Source organism: Salvelinus fontinalis, chromosome 2 (assembly GCF_029448725.1).
Source record: "Salvelinus fontinalis isolate EN_2023a chromosome 2, ASM2944872v1, whole genome shotgun sequence".
NCBI classification, from domain to species: Eukaryota; Metazoa; Chordata; class Actinopteri; order Salmoniformes; family Salmonidae; genus Salvelinus; species Salvelinus fontinalis.
In genome coordinates, this window is record NC_074666.1 from 76,742,893 (window position 1) to 76,760,271 (window position 17,379).

Here is a 17,379-nt window from a genome sequence, read left to right on the forward strand (position 1 = left end):
TCCCTACCTCCCTAATGCACACACATTGGATCAGATCAATGCAATACTTCCACTGCTCTGCCCCACTGAAAAAGCCCCAGGCTCCTGGCTACCGGGTGTCTGGGGCCCACTCTTCTATCAGAGCTGCTACTTGGCCCCCAGCCTCCCCTCTCCTCCCTCCCATCATCCCCTCGCTCCACATTCCTCTGGCCCGTGCTCATAAGGATCCTAACTGGACACAGAGGCAGCGTGGTGTGGGAGGGCAGTAGGCTGTAGTGGACTGGTGTATCCTGGGACCCAGGTACAGAGTTACAGCCAGGATAACGCCACACATCAACACTACATATATACAACCTGGGTGAGTGTACATTTTTTTAGGGGGTGTTTCATCTTAGCAGCATCTGCTTCAGCAAAGCATAGCTTTACAGAGGGGGAAAAAAAGGTTTTGGGAAAGAAAAATAGCTCCTGGGCAAACTGAGTGGGGGGACAATGAGGGCCAGTAAATATCTAATTTACACTCAGAAGTATCCACAGTGGAGTATTCAGTTGGAAAGAATGCTGTCATGTTAGAAGTCTCTGTGGGGGAACAGTGGATCATGAATGAAGCTGAAACATTCTGCGCGGTGTATTAGTCCCAGGTGAGCCTCCATTGTTACTGAAGCATGCCCGTGTTATGCAGCAGAGAGACAATAGTAGCTTCATTTCATTCCCCAAGATGTCCAAGTGAGGATCGCGATGGAGATAGGAAGGTCACAGCATTCCCACATCACTGACCCACCATGTGCTTATTGATTAGGAACAATCAAAAGCAACAGCTACTATCAGACTGTACTGTAGGACAGGAATCCACTGTGTGTGAATGAGTAGTCAGGTGTTAATATGGACACAAACAGTATTAGTGTGGCCGTGGGCATTAACCATGCATGAAAGGTATTTGAAGCTATGCCAAAGGCTTTCTGAGCTAATCAAATGAAAAGCTAGCATGAATAAAGGAGAATGGTTGAGATATTAGAGGGTTGTTGTGGCAGAGGGTTTGGAGAGCCACAGTCTGATGTGATTTCACAGTTCACACCAAATCCTCTCATTGCCATGGACATTCAAAGTGGGAATGACAAAGATAAATGTGACTGGAACCTAACCACAAACAGCACATGCATATGGGGTTAATTATTGTAAGGTCACTGAAAATGAACAGCCACTGTGTTTCAAATGACAAAATATTTATTTCACTTTTTAAGGCTTACTGTATGTTGACACTGTTGGGCATTTCCTTAAAATAAACCTAAAACAACTGATAAAACACAATGTAATACGAGTCTGTCGGTTTGATGGCAGACTTAAATGTTTTTCCAGCACAAACAAATACCACATATACTGTAGCCAGCAGAGATAAGTTCATAGGAAAAGACAGTACAGTTTGATTTCGTAAGGGCATGCGAAAACATCCAAACTGAGCACAACTGTTTTAGAAAGTGGGGAAACACTTGCCTGGAGCTTGTTCAACGCTTTAGGGGATTCGGGCTGTTTGTTTCAGGTAATAAACAAAGGGAAGGGTTAGACCTGGAGGTGCTTATGTCAAACAAGCCATAAGCAGTGAACCTACTGGTGGCTAACATTATCCTGCAAAGATTTGGCTCTGACAGAATGGCACTGAGCACCACAGAGCTAGAGCTGAGACCGTTCAGGTTAAGGTGGTACACAACAACAAACTGATTAGACTCTATTAGAGGAGCTACGTTAGCCATTAGCATCAGGGGCCATTAAACTAGAACACATTGTTTAGAAGTAAGTTGAGTACACACTGTGGTAAAGCCTCTGCCTTTGGGTCCAGCATGGACACATTGGAGGGTTTAACATGAGGAGTTCAGTAAGGGAACAGGGAAGGAGGGAATGGAAACACTCACAGGAATGTTGTGCTCTTTGCGTCCTTTGTGTGACGAGGCGACGTGGGCCAGGTACTGGATGACCTTTTTGGTGTTTTCTGTCTTGCCGGCACCCGACTCGCCTCTGTGTGAGGAGGAGACAGACATGACCAATACATATCAGATTAAACAGAGGAGGAAGAGAGGATCGGGAGGGGGGGGGGGGGGGGGGGGGGGGGTGAGGGAGAGCAAAGAAACTGGTCTAATCTACTACCAAGCAGGCCTCATAAAATAAATAACATTTCAGCACTGTTGAACACTTCCAGCAAATACTTACATAACCCTTTGTCTACTGTTATAAATGTGCCTTTGGTTGCCAGACAGAGCCTAGCTTCCTTGAAGGCTTCCACATAAAATCTCAACCAAATACAGTCAAAACACATAAACGACCCAGCCCATAGGCTCATCATGTCAGATGGGATGGCTCTGCTCAGCCCTGGGACATACTATAGACTAGAGAGAGTCTGATACTGTTGTTTGTTTTGCCTGCTCTGCTCTGTCTGATTTTAACTCCAGGGTCCTGTGGTTGGGTGGGCAGGTCTCCAGGGTTTCTAGGCTCTGCTTTTGGCCCGGCTCTAATGACAGGGACGTCCACAGCTCCGCCAGGACCCAACTCTCACTCCCCTCCAGACCCAGCACACAGCCATATACCCGTGGCTTTACCATAGCCAGCTATTAGCTCTCCACACAGAATGCTGGCTTAATGAATAAATGGCCAGAGTGCAACTCAATGCGAGTCTCCTCCTCTACACTTTGTATATGGGTGGTGTGGGGGTATAGTGTAATATATGTTAATCAAATGCCATTTCAGATTATTTTGATGTTTTGTTGCACCCTCGACAACTACTGTGATTATTATTGTTTGACCATGCTGGTCATTTATGAACATTTGAACATCTTGGCCATGTTCTGTTATAATCTCCACCCGGCACAGCCGGAAGAGGACTGGCCACCCCTCATAGCCTGGTTCCTCTCTAGGTTTCTTCCTAGGTTATGGCCTTTCTAGGGAGTTTTTCCTAGCCACCGTGCTTCTACACCTGCATTGCTTGCTGTTTGGGGTTTTAGGCTGGGTTTCTGTACACCACTTTGAGATATCAGCTGATGTAAGAAGGGCTTTATAAATACATTTGATTTGATTTGATAAAGCTCTTTAGATCTAGTCCATAATTGAAAACCAGCAGGATGGCAGGACCTTGCAAATCACTTCAGTATAACTCCCATTCTGACCAACTAACAGATACTAATGCTGCTCACTTCACTCCCACATACTGTAGGCTTGTACTGCCTTCTTCCCTGAGTCTAAGAGCTCGACTGTAAATCTGAAAGGAGTGACTGGGGTGCAACTCTGCATGGAGGAAATCTCCAAAAGGGAACTCAAGGACAAGAGGGGGTACGTCACTGAGACCCTATTTAAGGTGCAGCCACATCAGTCTCAGCGCCAGACAGGTTACTTTTCCAGCTCATAAAGCTGCTGAGTCTCCTCTGGAATCGGCCCACCTTAAAAAACAATCTCTACCTTCTGAGTCCTATTTGAGAGATGGTGTCAGAGCAGGACTTGGCAGGCTGAGGCGATCCGTTTACCTTACTGGGCAGTTTAATGAGGTAATGTTTCAGGAGCAGGACAGCTAGCATACTGATGGAGCAGAGCAGAGGCCTCTGAGAACATCATCAGGCGTCATCAGGTGCATTAGCATAATGCAGTTTAGATAAAGGATTGGGCTGATAATACACCTCTGATGTGCAACACTGAAATATACACATACATTTTTTTGATATGTTAAATTTAGTCAATGTCATTACCCCCATTTGATTACCTCGGCTAACCTGTAGCCCTAAACATTGACTAGGTACCAGTACCTCCTGTGCTATGGCCTCGTTATTGTTATGTAATCTTATTGTGTTACTTTTTATTTTATACTTTAGTTTATTGAGGAAATATTGTCTTTACTCTATATCTTGAACTGCATTGTTGGTTAGGGGCTTGTAAGTAAGCATTTCACGGTAATACCTGTTGTATTCGGCGCATGTGACAAATACAATGTTATTTGATTTGAAAAGCAAGCTGTTTTCAATCATGTAAAATGTTTCAGTGAAATGTGAATGAAAAGGATGTCAATAGAAATGATCCCAACAGAGTAGTAGGATACTCACGTGCAAAGGATTGATTGGTCTTCACGATCTGTGGGAAAAAAACAAAACGACAGAGTCAGAATCAGCCTATTCCACTACAGATAATGTCCACACACACACACAGGCCATTTCATGACATCCAGACCCCCCCCCCCCCCATATGCAGTGTTTATGTCAACAGGAGTCCCCTGGCCTGCAGTGACAGTGGGGTCCTGTTCTGCTCCAGCAGACACTGAGGAGTGTGATCAGATCAGCCTTACAGCCCATTCATAAAGACTCTAGCTGTATGAGAGACAGTCATGTTGTGTCAGGGTCAGATCTTAACACGTCTTTCATTTCAAAAGAGATTTCGATCCATAGCAGATTGGACGTGCCTAGTCCTAAACTCTGAGGGCAGCCATGCAGACTACAAATCCTAGGATCCACAGAGGACTGCTCTGACACCCTGGCTCTGTGGTTGAGTAGGTGCTTGATATTATCAAATCATGCCCTAATTTCATCCATATATTGAAAAAAAAGATATTCAATATGACAAAACTACTAAAGTTGAACACCCAGTTACAGGGAATTCCCAGATGAAAGCCGCCAATTTGGCAAGCGTCTTCCTCTACGCTGCAAGGCAAGTGTTTAATCCAGTAAACACAAGCAACGGGTGAGGTTAAAGAGTACTGGGCCTAAGTCTCAGATGTAGCTGGATATCACTGAGTGTATACAGGTGCTCTGAAACTAGTGCATAATAATGTTTCCATAACCTTTTATTCTGCCGATGGTGGTATGATAAGATCCCTAGCTAGCTACAATTGGGGGCTACTAAATGAAATCAATATTCTATTTAATTTGGAACGGCAAGCCAGACAAAATTAAACAGGCCTATTTATATAATGAATATGAATTCAGCGGGCATAAATGATTAAATATTAAAGCATTAGACCTCTCACCAAAGGATTCAGTCATACAACAGGTATACTTAAATCCAAACTGGTTCTCTAGCAGATTAGCAGGAATGTCTCACCCCATGTTCAAGAATGACCCTTTTCCCTTTATTCAGATTACAACCTCTCACTTTCAGGTTATTTGAAAATGAAATTATCTCCAAAGTATCACTATTTTTAAAACAAGCCATAGAAAGTTGGTTGCAGTTTCAGTTTGATCCACCAGAAAAGACAGAACAAATATTACAACCAATATTATGGTTCAACTCAAATATACTAAACTCAAATATACTAAAAAAACTGGTATGATCTTTGTCAATTATATCATAAACAGGACTGGTGGAGTTGTCACACATGCAGCTAACAAAAATATATGGAAATGTCTGCTCTAAATTACAACCAACTAATTACAGCATTACCACAAAAATGGAAGAGGCAAGTGGAAGGGGGAAAAGTAAGGAACTTGTCTGTCGGCCCTGCATTAAAGAACAAAATCGGAAAGTTGTGATAAATATAAAATTTAAGGGCCAAAAAATGTATTGACTGCTGTGCCATATAGATTGCAAAATAGTTAATGACACTTGGTTTATGTACTGATACACAAAATGACGCTGGATTTAAAAAAGTGAATTGGTCCACCCACACAGACAGCGTTGTAAAGAAGGCGAAGCAGCGCCTCTTCAACCTCAGGAGGCTGAAGAAATTCGGCTTGTCACCAAAAACACTCACAAACTTCTACAGATGCACAATCGAGAGTATCCTGTCGGGCTGTATCACCGCCTGGTACGGCAACTGCTCCGCCCACAACCGTAAGGCTCTCCAGAGGGTAGTGAGGTCTGCACAACGCATCACTGGGGGCAAACTACCTGCCCTCCAGGACACCTACACCACCCGATGTCACAGGAAGGCCATAAAGATCATCAAGGACAACAACCACCCGAGCCACTGCCTGTTCACCTCGTTATCATCCAGAAGGCGAGGTCAGTACAGGTGCATCAAAGCAGGGACAGAGAGACTGAAAAACAGCTTCTATCTCAAGGCCATCAGACTGTTAAACAGCCACCACTAACATTTAGCGGCCGCTGCCAACATACTGACTCAACTCCAGCCACTTTAATAATGGAAATTGATGGAAATTATGTAAAAATGTATCACTAGCCACTTTAAACAATGCCACTTAATATAATGTTTACATACCCTACATTACCCATCTCATATGTATATGTATATACTGTACTGTATATAATCCACTGCATCTTGCCATCTTTATGTAATACATGTATCACTAGCCACTTTAAACTATGCCACTTTATGTTACATACCCTACATTACTCATCTCATATGTATAGACTGTACACTATACCATGTACTGCATCTTGCCTATGCCGTTCTGTACCATCACTCATTCATATATCTTTATGTACATATTCTTTATCCCTTTACACTTGTGTGTATAAGGTAGTAGTTGTGGAATTGTTAGGTTAGATTACTTGTTGGTTATTACTGCATTGTCGGAACTAGAAGCACAAGCATTTCGCTACACTCACATTAACATCTGCTAACCATGTGTATGTGACAAATAACATTTGATTTGAAAAAGGTTTTTCAATTTAAATTATTATACAAAATTCTTGCAACCAATAGAATGTTATATACAGTATATGGGGGATACAACCATCCCAGCTCTGCAGATTTTGCTATAAAGAGATCATTAGAGAATCATTAAAGAACATAATTTGTTCTGGTACTGTCCATATGTAGCTTGTTTTTGGTCGCAGTTTCAGGAATGGCTGAAGAATTGCAACATTTACCTGGAGCTAAATCTGCAAATAGCACTGCTGGGTGATTTAAAAGTCATAGTCAATCCACCAATAATATAATAATACTCTTAGCAAAAATGTTTATCTTTAATTGTGACAATATGTAAAATCTTTGAGAATAGAAAGGTTCAGAACTTTTCTGAAAACATCACAGCGGAAAAATATATGGCAAATATAAATCAAAACTGGATGGTGTTCAGAGATAGATGGGAGGGGTTGAGGGGAGCTGAGGGGTGGGACTAAAAATAACAAGATAACTAAATGTAAAATATACTGTGTCAGTAAAATGTATAAAGGTTCAGAATTTTTGTGAAACAGCACAGTTGAAAAATATATGGCAAATAGAAATCAAAACTGGATGGTCTTCAGAGATAGATGGAAGGGTTTTGGTATTGGATAGGACTAAAAACAAATAAAAGCTAACTATTGTAAAATATACTGTGTCTGTAAAATGTATAGTATGTATAAGCTGGAAGTAGAAGCCAAAGTGTTGTTGTCCATTAGTTTACTACAATTAGGGGAGGGGTGATAGGGTTAGGAAAAATAATAAAGGAAAAAATATATATTTTTGAATACAATTTTTTTATATATATGGGGGATTGGAAATTATGCAGACAATTACATTGATGTAAGCCTAAATCTATCTTCAATATTAAAGCTGATCTAAAAGTCAATGTTCAAATAGCCTAGAACAGGGCTTTCCAACCCTGTTCCTGGAGAGCCAGCGACTTCTAGGTTTTTGCTCCAACCTTAATCAAGCGCGCCTGATTCTAATAATTAGCCGGTTGATAAGCTGAATCAGCGAGGTTACAACTGGGGTTGGAGTCAAAACCTACAGGACGGTAGCTCTCCAGGAACAGGGTAGGAGACCCCTGGGTTAAAAGCATAGATAGAGACAGATGCTAGATAGATCAGTGCTCTGCCAGAGAAATACCTGCTGCAGCTGCTGTCCTCATGATTCTCCTTCTGCCTCTCATTATTCACCCCCTCAGCCCACTCATGACTCAGCATCTATTCACCATCTCCTCTAACAAGAACCTGCTCTGTGGACTGGACACAGTAACTCAACTCTCTTTTTTTCTCCATAGATTGACTCTGCTGAAGCTCTTTAGTGGGTGTTGTGGAGGCATGCCAGTGTATCTGAGTGGCTATCAGCCCCAAAAATATAATGGAACAGGACCTGTCGGAATGATGTGACAGGCACTCTCTCAACCCTTGAATGTATGGGAAATGAAATCACAAAGTTATTTGGGGATAGGTGACATAGCTGACATGACACAGTGACACCAGAAGGTATATCATCCGGAGGGGTGTAACACACAGAGTCAACACAATGAGGGTCTCTGGGTGGGAAGTTATTTGAGTCCAGATGGAAACATCTTGTAATGTGGACAAACATCATAGCCCCTGAGGCACCTTTGTGTTTGGATAACCTTTTCTCCTAAAATGCAGACAACATTCTGACGCTGTAAGGATGGAGTCCTCGACATGCATGGGAAGAAAGACAGAGGTTGTTTCATTTCCTGTGGAAATCCTCCAAACGTACCTTAAATTCCTAAACATCAATATCACTGGGAGGAATGGCCCCTCCACTAATACCACCAACTCTTATCACCTCCATCAATGTCTAACCAGTATTGCTGTGCTCCCCAATCTCTGAATGGGTTTGATTTCACAGCTCCGCTGCGGTAGGTTACACTGATAAAGTTGGCGTGTCACATTAAAATACGTCTGTGTAGCCCCGGCATTACAGACAACCACGCTGTGAGTGGTCTCTGTCGCCAGCAGAGCGTATCCCCTCCACTGTCTGCTGAACCAGCAGCCTGCCTGACGCCCCTAAATCTACCCACCCTGGGGACGACGCTTTGAGCCAGGGAGAGAGTGGGAGAGGGGTGAAGTGAGGACACACTGATTCTTTGTGTGCATGTGCATCATGAATAGCTCATGAATCCACTGCAATTTTTAAAAGAGAAAGGCATGTCGCAAACGGTGAACACGGACATGATGACAGCTACAGTGGATGTTATAGATGAAACAGGCAGAGCACTCTCAGAAGGGATCAGAGGGACAAGAGCTTACTGTGTATGTGTTGGTTACAACTCTGGTCCTACAGCAACCCCTTCCCTCTCTGTGTCTCTGTCGTAGCTCTGTCCTCACTCCCTAAAAGCTCATTGTGCCTCAGCTCCATTCAGACTCACCCTGGCAGTCCATGGTATGAGGTGTTGTCAGTGTGAGGTGGCCTGTGCAGGTCTGGGGGTGACTCAGCCACACTGAAGGTCACCATTGGATACCCTTTAAGGTCACTGTGTTTACCTTATCAGCCCCATGTCCCTCTGACTAGACAGCAACAGAGGGCAGCTGTCACTGCTGGACCCTGCGTCATGGGTACATTGCTCCCCAGCCCAAGCCCATATTTGATCAGAAGATAAAGAGCTTACATGGTTTTATTAAGCCCACAGATCCGGGACTGTGACCTCATGACAGATTTGAACAATGAGTCCCAGGAACAAATATAACTCTACGGATGATCATCTTTAAACTCAAATGATGGTTTGAATGATAAATCATTCATGTCGGTCACCTTTCATCAGAGGACTGACTGGCTACCTGAATGTCTACCAGGTGTCATAGGCATGACCTTTTGTTATGTCACTATAGTGTGAACTGCTGCTGGCGACTAGTCACACTGATAAATGACCATATCGTTGAGCTCCTATTTCTCTGGCCTGTGGTGCTCTTTTTTCCTCCCAGAGACACAATGTCTGTTTCTACTCATACCTGTCTATTGCTCTATTACAGACAACCTTTCCTCTGCCTCAGCCAACCCCAAAAGCTATTGCTCTCCAAATTGTATGTGTCTGATGAGAATAGCAAAACAGGACGGATGATCGATGGGTTGCTGAGTAGAAGTGGCCAGGTTCCTGACTACACAGCAGACTCCAGAGCTCCACAGGTCAAAGTTTGATTACTCTTCCTCTCCGCGACAGAGCTTTTCACTGGGTTTTCATGAGAATAACTTTCTATTTAACTCCGATGGTTATCATCCACGTCATGTTGATTTTCAACCAGACCTTGTAGCTGTGATCGCTTTGAATCGAAGCACCCAACACCGAGCTACATCAACTCAGATATACATGATTAGAATATTATTCACATCAGAGACCAATCGCGTTTTTAAAAATGGCAGCTGATTGTCGGTAGTCAGCGATAATGATAACCTCAGCCACTGATTCATCAATCCAGTCACTGATATAAAATGGTACGCTGGTCTCTACCTACTTCCTCTGTTTTCTCTTGTTCTAATATTCTCTCCTTGACACCTGCCTTACTCCCTCTCCACTGATGAAAGGTTAGGCCTCCTGGGCCTACTAACAAGAGGACAGGGTCAAATCAGTACATACATTCATCAAGCTGTGGACGACTGAAAAACCCTTTCTGAAGGCTCAGGAAGGCTGATTTCAGTACAATCAAGCTGGCAGTCTCCTGCCATCAATTCAGAGTGAACAGTTCACTATAACCAGGGGAGAACCTATACCCCTACCAACGAAATACAACAGTTCAGATAATGGTTGGGCAGACACAAACATGTCCTTGGCCTTGTTGTCTGTTGCTCCACACAGCATGTAACAACTATGGGAGTGAAAGAGATGGAAGGTGGCACACATAAACAACAACACATCTAGGTCTACATAGACAAACAACCCTCTCCTCGTCTCCCGCCTGGGCCACGCGGCAGGAGACAGACTGGGGATCCGTTTTCCACTAATCATTTATTCCCCAGACGGATTAATCTACTCATTCCACACATTCCAGACCCCCCTCAGACCACCCCTTTTACCCCCTCAACCTCTCCCCTCCTCCCTCAACTAGCCCCCTGATCTCTCAACATTCCCATATACTCCCCAAAACATGTCCAAGCCTCCCTAATCTTGAAACGTAGGAGTACAGTGGAGCCCAAGTATGGATTGTAGTCTACTCTATTCCACGCTTCCTGCTGGACCACTCCAAATTCAAACAAGTCAAAGAGGCAGAGAAAATAATGGTTTTATTCAGACTTCATGGGGTCTGTAGTTAGTGAAATATGATCACAGACTAGGGGAGGCAGGGTGAGAGCTGGTATGAGAAAACAGCCTCACCACCACTTTAACTGGATACAACACTCTTTTTCCACATCCTTCTTCCTGCTCTCTAAATTAGCTTCATAAAAGAAGTCATAAAACCCCAACAAACGCAGTGCTAATTCTAGAGCCATGGTTACCACTTTGCACACATCAGAAATCCTGAGTGATGGCCAGTATTCCCCATACACTCTAAGGGCATATCACTACCCAGGCCTACCCACCCTGTACACAGACACAGACACAGACACTCATCAGTCATAGTAGAGCAGAGGCATGGATCGTCTACTAGGACTGGTCATTAGAGCAGTAGCAATAGAAAGAGCTGTGGCCTGTTTACTCATATAGAGCAGTCAGGATGGATTCCAGGGGTATTTAAAGCCGGAGGAACAAAAGACTGAGTGTCTGTGTGAGAGTGTGTGAGGTCCCTGCCATGTCTGGGGTTTCTCACTGCTGTATTGTCAATGCTGCGATGCAGGGAGCCTAGCCCAATCTCAATAACCCCTCCATACACACACACACACTCTCACACACAAAACACACACCCCCGCCAGCCTGCATTCTCAGACGGGTGAACTGGTAATCACACAATTAGATCTGGTCAGTTCTCTCTGTACCTGCTCTGTGTAACTGTCACCTCTGGGCTTCTGAGCTGTTATGTTAACCCACACTAACACTGTGGAGTGCTGCTGCTGAGAGGACTGGGCCAGAGGGAGAAGCCGACATGCACCGTTCATTAAAGCAGTCACAACACAGTATGACTCTTTCTTCGTCAGAGGGGGATTCTGGTCACATATCCTGGCGGTAATGAAGCCTGATGAATGTTGTAATGGAGACTGGGCTTTTTTCTCTCCTATTTTAAATGTATTTTACCAGGTTTTGTCTCATTAAAATACCTACAAAGTGATACTTTCAGACCAGTTTGACACAAAGCTGAGTGTGTCAGATCAGAAGAAGACCTTCCAGTTCTGCCAGCAGTTCTGCCAGCTAGCAGTGCATTGTGGGCTGCAGTCAGTAATCAGTTATGACTGTTGGAATTTGGATGCCCATGGTTCCCCTCACCATCAACGCTGGGGTCCTGGGGCGAGGACATTCCTGTGATGTCACAGAGGGTGGCCAGGCTTCCTGGCCTACAGCAACTGGTAGGGGTAAATGGGAGGAGGTGAGGGGGCAGAGGGGGAAGGGAAGCTGTAGACTGCACCCTTCAAGGCCATGGAAACCCACTGACAGTAATACATAGAGAGCAGCCAGTGTGTGGTGGGCCAGACTTGGGCATGCAGTGGGCAAGATAGCATGGCGTCAGTCAACTCGGATACACAGATGAGGGCATTCTAGATGTGGCATTGTAGGCCGGAATGGAATGTGTTGCAGTGAATACTGTAGCTACAATAAATAGCTTCCCATCCTATGAGAGAGAGTACTTTTTTGGTTTGATTCAATTACAGTGGAAATTGAGATCATTGACAGGAATGGAATAAGGGTCAGATAGAAGGTGATGACTGTTCCCTATCTAGTGGATATGACAGGGGAGGGTCTGTGAAGTGACCAGTGGGACTAGAGGGAGAGAGAGAGGAGAGAGATCCTGCACATTAAAGGAAGGAAGTCATTGTCCTCCCTCACACCTAGCGAGGCTTCCTTCCTCCCACACCTAAGCAAGTTGACCCCCACAGAGGATATCAGCCTTACACACACACACACACACACACACACACACACACACACACACACACACACACACACACACACACACACACACACACACACACACACACACACACACACACACACACACACACACTTTGCTCATACCTCACAAAGCACATTTTCCACATGCTTCTGACGCGGGGGTGAAATGAGAAACACCTGTGAATGTGTTACAGCAGTAACAGAGGCCCATCATGGGGTTCTAATGTAGCCCTGCTGCTGGTGTCAACATCCTAGGGCTTATTGGAAACTGGAATATAATGTCTCTATTCCACTGAATTCAGCACAAGCTGCTCTGAGAGGAGATATAGAGGTACAGGAGAGTGGAATGAGAAGTCATGGTCTCACTTCAAAGGAGGAGTAGAGACGTATTACTGGTCACTGGAGGGTTAGGTGGGTCAGACAAAGTAGAGACCCATGCAAGGGACCTGCATTACAAATTATGTTTCTGAGCAGTGTTATGCACACGCGCACACACACACACACACACACACACACACACACACACACACACACACACACACACACACACACACACACACACACACACACACACACACACACACACACACACACACACACACACACACACACACACACACACACACACACACACACACACACACACACACACACACACACACACAGGGGCAGACAGAACAGACAGAACAACAGCAAGACTCAATGTTCCTTTTGGTTCACTAAACCCATTGCCCTGACAGACATCCAGCAGCACCAAAATAGCAGGAGACACACACTCATGTTCTCAATGCTTAGGCTAGTCACAATAGAGAGGTGGGGCCGCCCTGCCCTGCTCCTGATACAGTCCCTGTTCAGACCCAATCCCTACGTCTGATACAGCTCATCCCTGTTTGGACCCATTCACTATCTCACAACAGAAAGCCATCATTGATTTAAACACGGATGCACCTCATGCTGTTTAGAATGCAGTCATCTGTAAAACAGACTGTTATTCATCCAAGCTCTTACCTACAGAGCCCAGTCTGGCAGAGCCCCACCCTACAGTCATCACTGTGAGAACTACAGAATGACTCAAACCTGTCTTCACTCTTAAATATGCTGAAAACAGGTTGAGTCCGAGCATAGAACACCTGCTGCCATCAGGGGGGGTAATACTGTACACCCAGGTAGTTGATCTGAATTCCTTGAATTGTAGCTTCAGATATTCCAAGGGATCTATTGCAGTGTACCATGAGGCAAAATCATGCAGTCCAGTCCAGTCTGTATATCTACATTCTAAGTGTGTAGTCACTGCTACATTCTCCAGACAGCGATCCAAACACTCCCTGGTTCCACAGAGATCCTCCATGTCAGAATGTTACCAAGTGACCTGGTTGTCAGTGTTCATCTGCCCACTTTACATGTATGTCACTTTCAAATAGACATCTCCCATGCTCTCATTTTATGGAGCATATTTACATTCAGGCACTGCTGCTACTTTATCCAGACAATCTAGGCAGTTTTCCACATTTCCCCTCTCCCCAGAGGTCCACTAAATGTGTGTTTGTTGGAATCAGTTGTTTGTATACTGTTCCTCATGTCCCTCCTTTCCCTCCACAGTGGCTGGTGGCAGCTCCAGGGAGGGAGGGAGGGAGTGAGGGGCAGCAGCTTCAGGTAACCTCATCTCCCTGGCTCAGACTGCAGCTATCCCAGCTATGTGTGACCAATGAAAACACTTCTAGACAGTTGACGGTGGCTCTCCCTCTTCACCCACCCACCCAGCACCATGTCTCCAGTGGTGCCCTGCATGCCCAGACCGTGGGTGGATAGGTGGCATTGTGTGGCCACCCAAGACACAGGCCCCAGTACGAGATTGGACAGACCTGCAGCGCTGGGGAAGCTGCCATTCTACCAGAGGTGGTTGAGCTTCCCTCTCTACCCTTACGGGAAAAATACATTCATTTCACGTGAAGTGTTCCAAAAACATGTTTCCATGTGAAGTTAATACGATAACGTGACAACATGTGATAACACGACACTACACTTGAAAACATGTGATCACGTGAAGTTCTCCAAAAGACATGTTTTCACATTAATAGACGTGAAATTTCATGTGAAATCATGTGATTTTCCACATGTGAAATCATGTGATTTTTCTGTAAGGGTACTTATAACAGCCCCATAACCTCTAACATATACAGCAATCTATGATAATATTTTATTTCATAACAGGGCTGTCATTCATAGTCAAGGGCTTTCATGGGGTCTCCACTCAACCCCGGTCTGTAATCTCAGACTCTGCTCCCTCCCACCAGTGAAACCTTTAAAAACCAGTGAACTGAGGATAACATGTTCATGTCTCTGGTTTATTAAGGGTGCATTCTTTCCCCCTATTGGAGACTCAACAGTTCATGGCTGTCTGAGATCAGAGATCTATGACAAGAGCCAGCCAACTGAAATACCATTTTATACTGAATGAACTCCACAGCTGTCTGCCATTAGGGGAGCATCTGCCAACATGTGTCTATATGAGTGGGATTGTGTGTGTGTACACTGCCATTTGTCTGAAACTCTAGTACATTCACCAAAGAACACAGAGTTATTTTCACTACAGAGAGAGGGTTCCTAACAGACACATCCCTATCTCCCCTGGTGTGCCCCCTTCTACCATACCCCCGTCCCTCCTGGCCCTTCACACCTGTGCTGTCACTCAGACCTGACCTCTTCCCTGCAGTCAACCCTATCTGCCCCAACACAAGGCCCCCTTTTCCCAAGGAAGAGCCCTGTCGGTCCGGGCCTCCCCATACTGCACCCTGGCCCCTTCTCCAGGCAACACAAAGCCCCCATTGTGAGCCACAATACAGTCCGCCCCATTTCTCTCCCGTCTGCTCTGGAGTGCAGGAGCACGTCCAGACCTACATGTCAGCAGCAGGGCGTGCTTCGGACGAGTGGGTCAGAGCAGAGAGAGGGAGCCTCGTCTGTAGCAGTTCCTGAGACTAAAACATGTGTCGGAGAGAGATAGAGAGAGAAAGAGAGAGAGAGAGTGTCACAAACAAACGACCTGAGGAAAGGGCTACAGCCCATAATAAGCACCTAGAATTATGCTCCTGCTGACAGCTTAGGTGCAGTGAGGCCTCGGTACGGTTCGGTTCACTAACCCCCTGACTGAAGCCAGAGGGCCAGAGACAGGGACGCTGTTACTGTAAATGAGGAGAGAAGAGAATGGGACTGGAGAGAGAGAGAGAGGGTGATTGGTTGAGGCAGAAGAGAGACTGGTGAATGGTCTGTGAACCTTCCATAGCAATGCTAGAGCCATAGTCTGGGCTGAAGTCAGATCACAGACATTCCACACACTTGTCCTCCTGTGTTCTCCTCACAAAGGAGGAAAAGGAAGGAACCACGTTGGGGAAAGAGACCGCACAAAGCCACCCGGTCGCATTTTTCAGTTAACAGTGCCGTAAGTGAAAGGGTCCCAGAAAAGCCCTGGCAGGATGAGTGGAATATTTCCTTCAATGTCCTCCGAGCCAGAACATTTTGGAGAGAAGGGGAAAAAAGACAGAACAAAATAAGGAATGAAAGAAAATAAGAGTGGAAATGAGATTTTCTTCTCCTCTCAGGAACTGGACAGAGAGCCATTACAGAACAGTGGGGGATACTTAACAGCCTGAAATGGCTTTTGAAACATCAATAGAGGCAGTCTTTCCACTCCCAAATGAAATAATCTGTACAACACAATGTAAGCACTATGCAGATCAATATTTATTTAACTGTGCAGGACACAAGATACTGTCAATATAAGGTCAGCTACTCAGAAAGTGAGCTGACACACTAACTCCTCTGTGTGATGTGCCAGTGCGGGAATGTTATTTTGGTAACACTCATATCCATAGTGAGGCATCCCTCTTCAGGCAGCCGGACAGTCTGCACTCCGCAGTGATCTTAGGGCCATGACACTACCACAATGACTCTGTACTTAGCATGCTGCAGATCGCTAAGACAAGGGATGACCCCATTCTACAGTAGACCCCCTAGGGAGTGTACCCAATGACCACTATGTGGCAGGATTGGGGACAGTGGGGCAATGAGGGGGGTAGATTTGACATGGGGCCCCAATTCAAACACCTCTCATGTTGAAACTGAAAGGCAGGCTGGCAACAATGGGTGATGGCTCTGTGCAGGGACTCAGCGTATATTTAGTTAATGGAAAGTATGATGAGGGAGGGGGTGATTGGTCACAAGGGTTTCATGGCTATCACTGGTTAAGAAACAATAATGTATTTGTGGATGGGGGTGGGGGTCACAAAAGGAAGTAAGTGACGAGAAGTTGGGTGAGGTGGGGGGAATAGAGGTGTTGGAGTTGGACCAACCAGTAAAGCACTTGACCTACTGTATATGTGTGGCCACTGGCCAATATCATAACACTACTCAACTCCTCAATAGAACTAAGAAGCAGGAAAGATTACTGCTCATCGCTTCAAGCTCTGGCTAAAAAAACTACAGACACAGACAGTAACAGTCAAAAGTTAGGACACACCTACTCATTCCAGGGTTTTTCTTGATTTTTAATATTTTCTACATTGTAGAATAATAGTGAAGACATTAAAACTAGGAAATGACACATATGGAATCATGTAATAACCCCCCCAAAAAAGTGTTAAAAAAATTCTTCAAAGTTTAATTTATTTGTATTTTTTATTTAACCTTTATTTAACCAGGTAGGCTAGTTGAGAACAAGTTCTCATTTACAACTGCGACCTGGCCAAGATAAAGCAAAGCAGTTCGACACATACAACAACACAGAATAAACACATGG

At 44.8% G+C, this 17,379-nt stretch overlaps 1 protein-coding gene across 3 annotated transcripts in view; it reads right to left on the bottom strand.

The window, feature by feature from the left end:
• LOC129826646 (myosin-10-like) overlaps positions 1-17,379 on the bottom strand; it is a 59,984-nt gene that overhangs the window by 24,260 nt on the left and 18,345 nt on the right. For 2 of the 3 annotated variants that reach the window (XM_055887622.1, XM_055887604.1), the window contains exons 4-6: positions 4,053-4,080; positions 1,884-1,986; positions 1,468-1,500 (exon numbers count right to left, since the gene is read on the bottom strand). In XM_055887622.1, coding sequence (XP_055743597.1) covers positions 1,468-1,500; positions 1,884-1,986; positions 4,053-4,080 — 164 coding nt within the window. The remainder of the gene's footprint in view (positions 1-1,467; positions 1,501-1,883; positions 1,987-4,052; positions 4,081-17,379) is intronic. The other variant, XM_055887613.1, reaches the window with a different exon arrangement.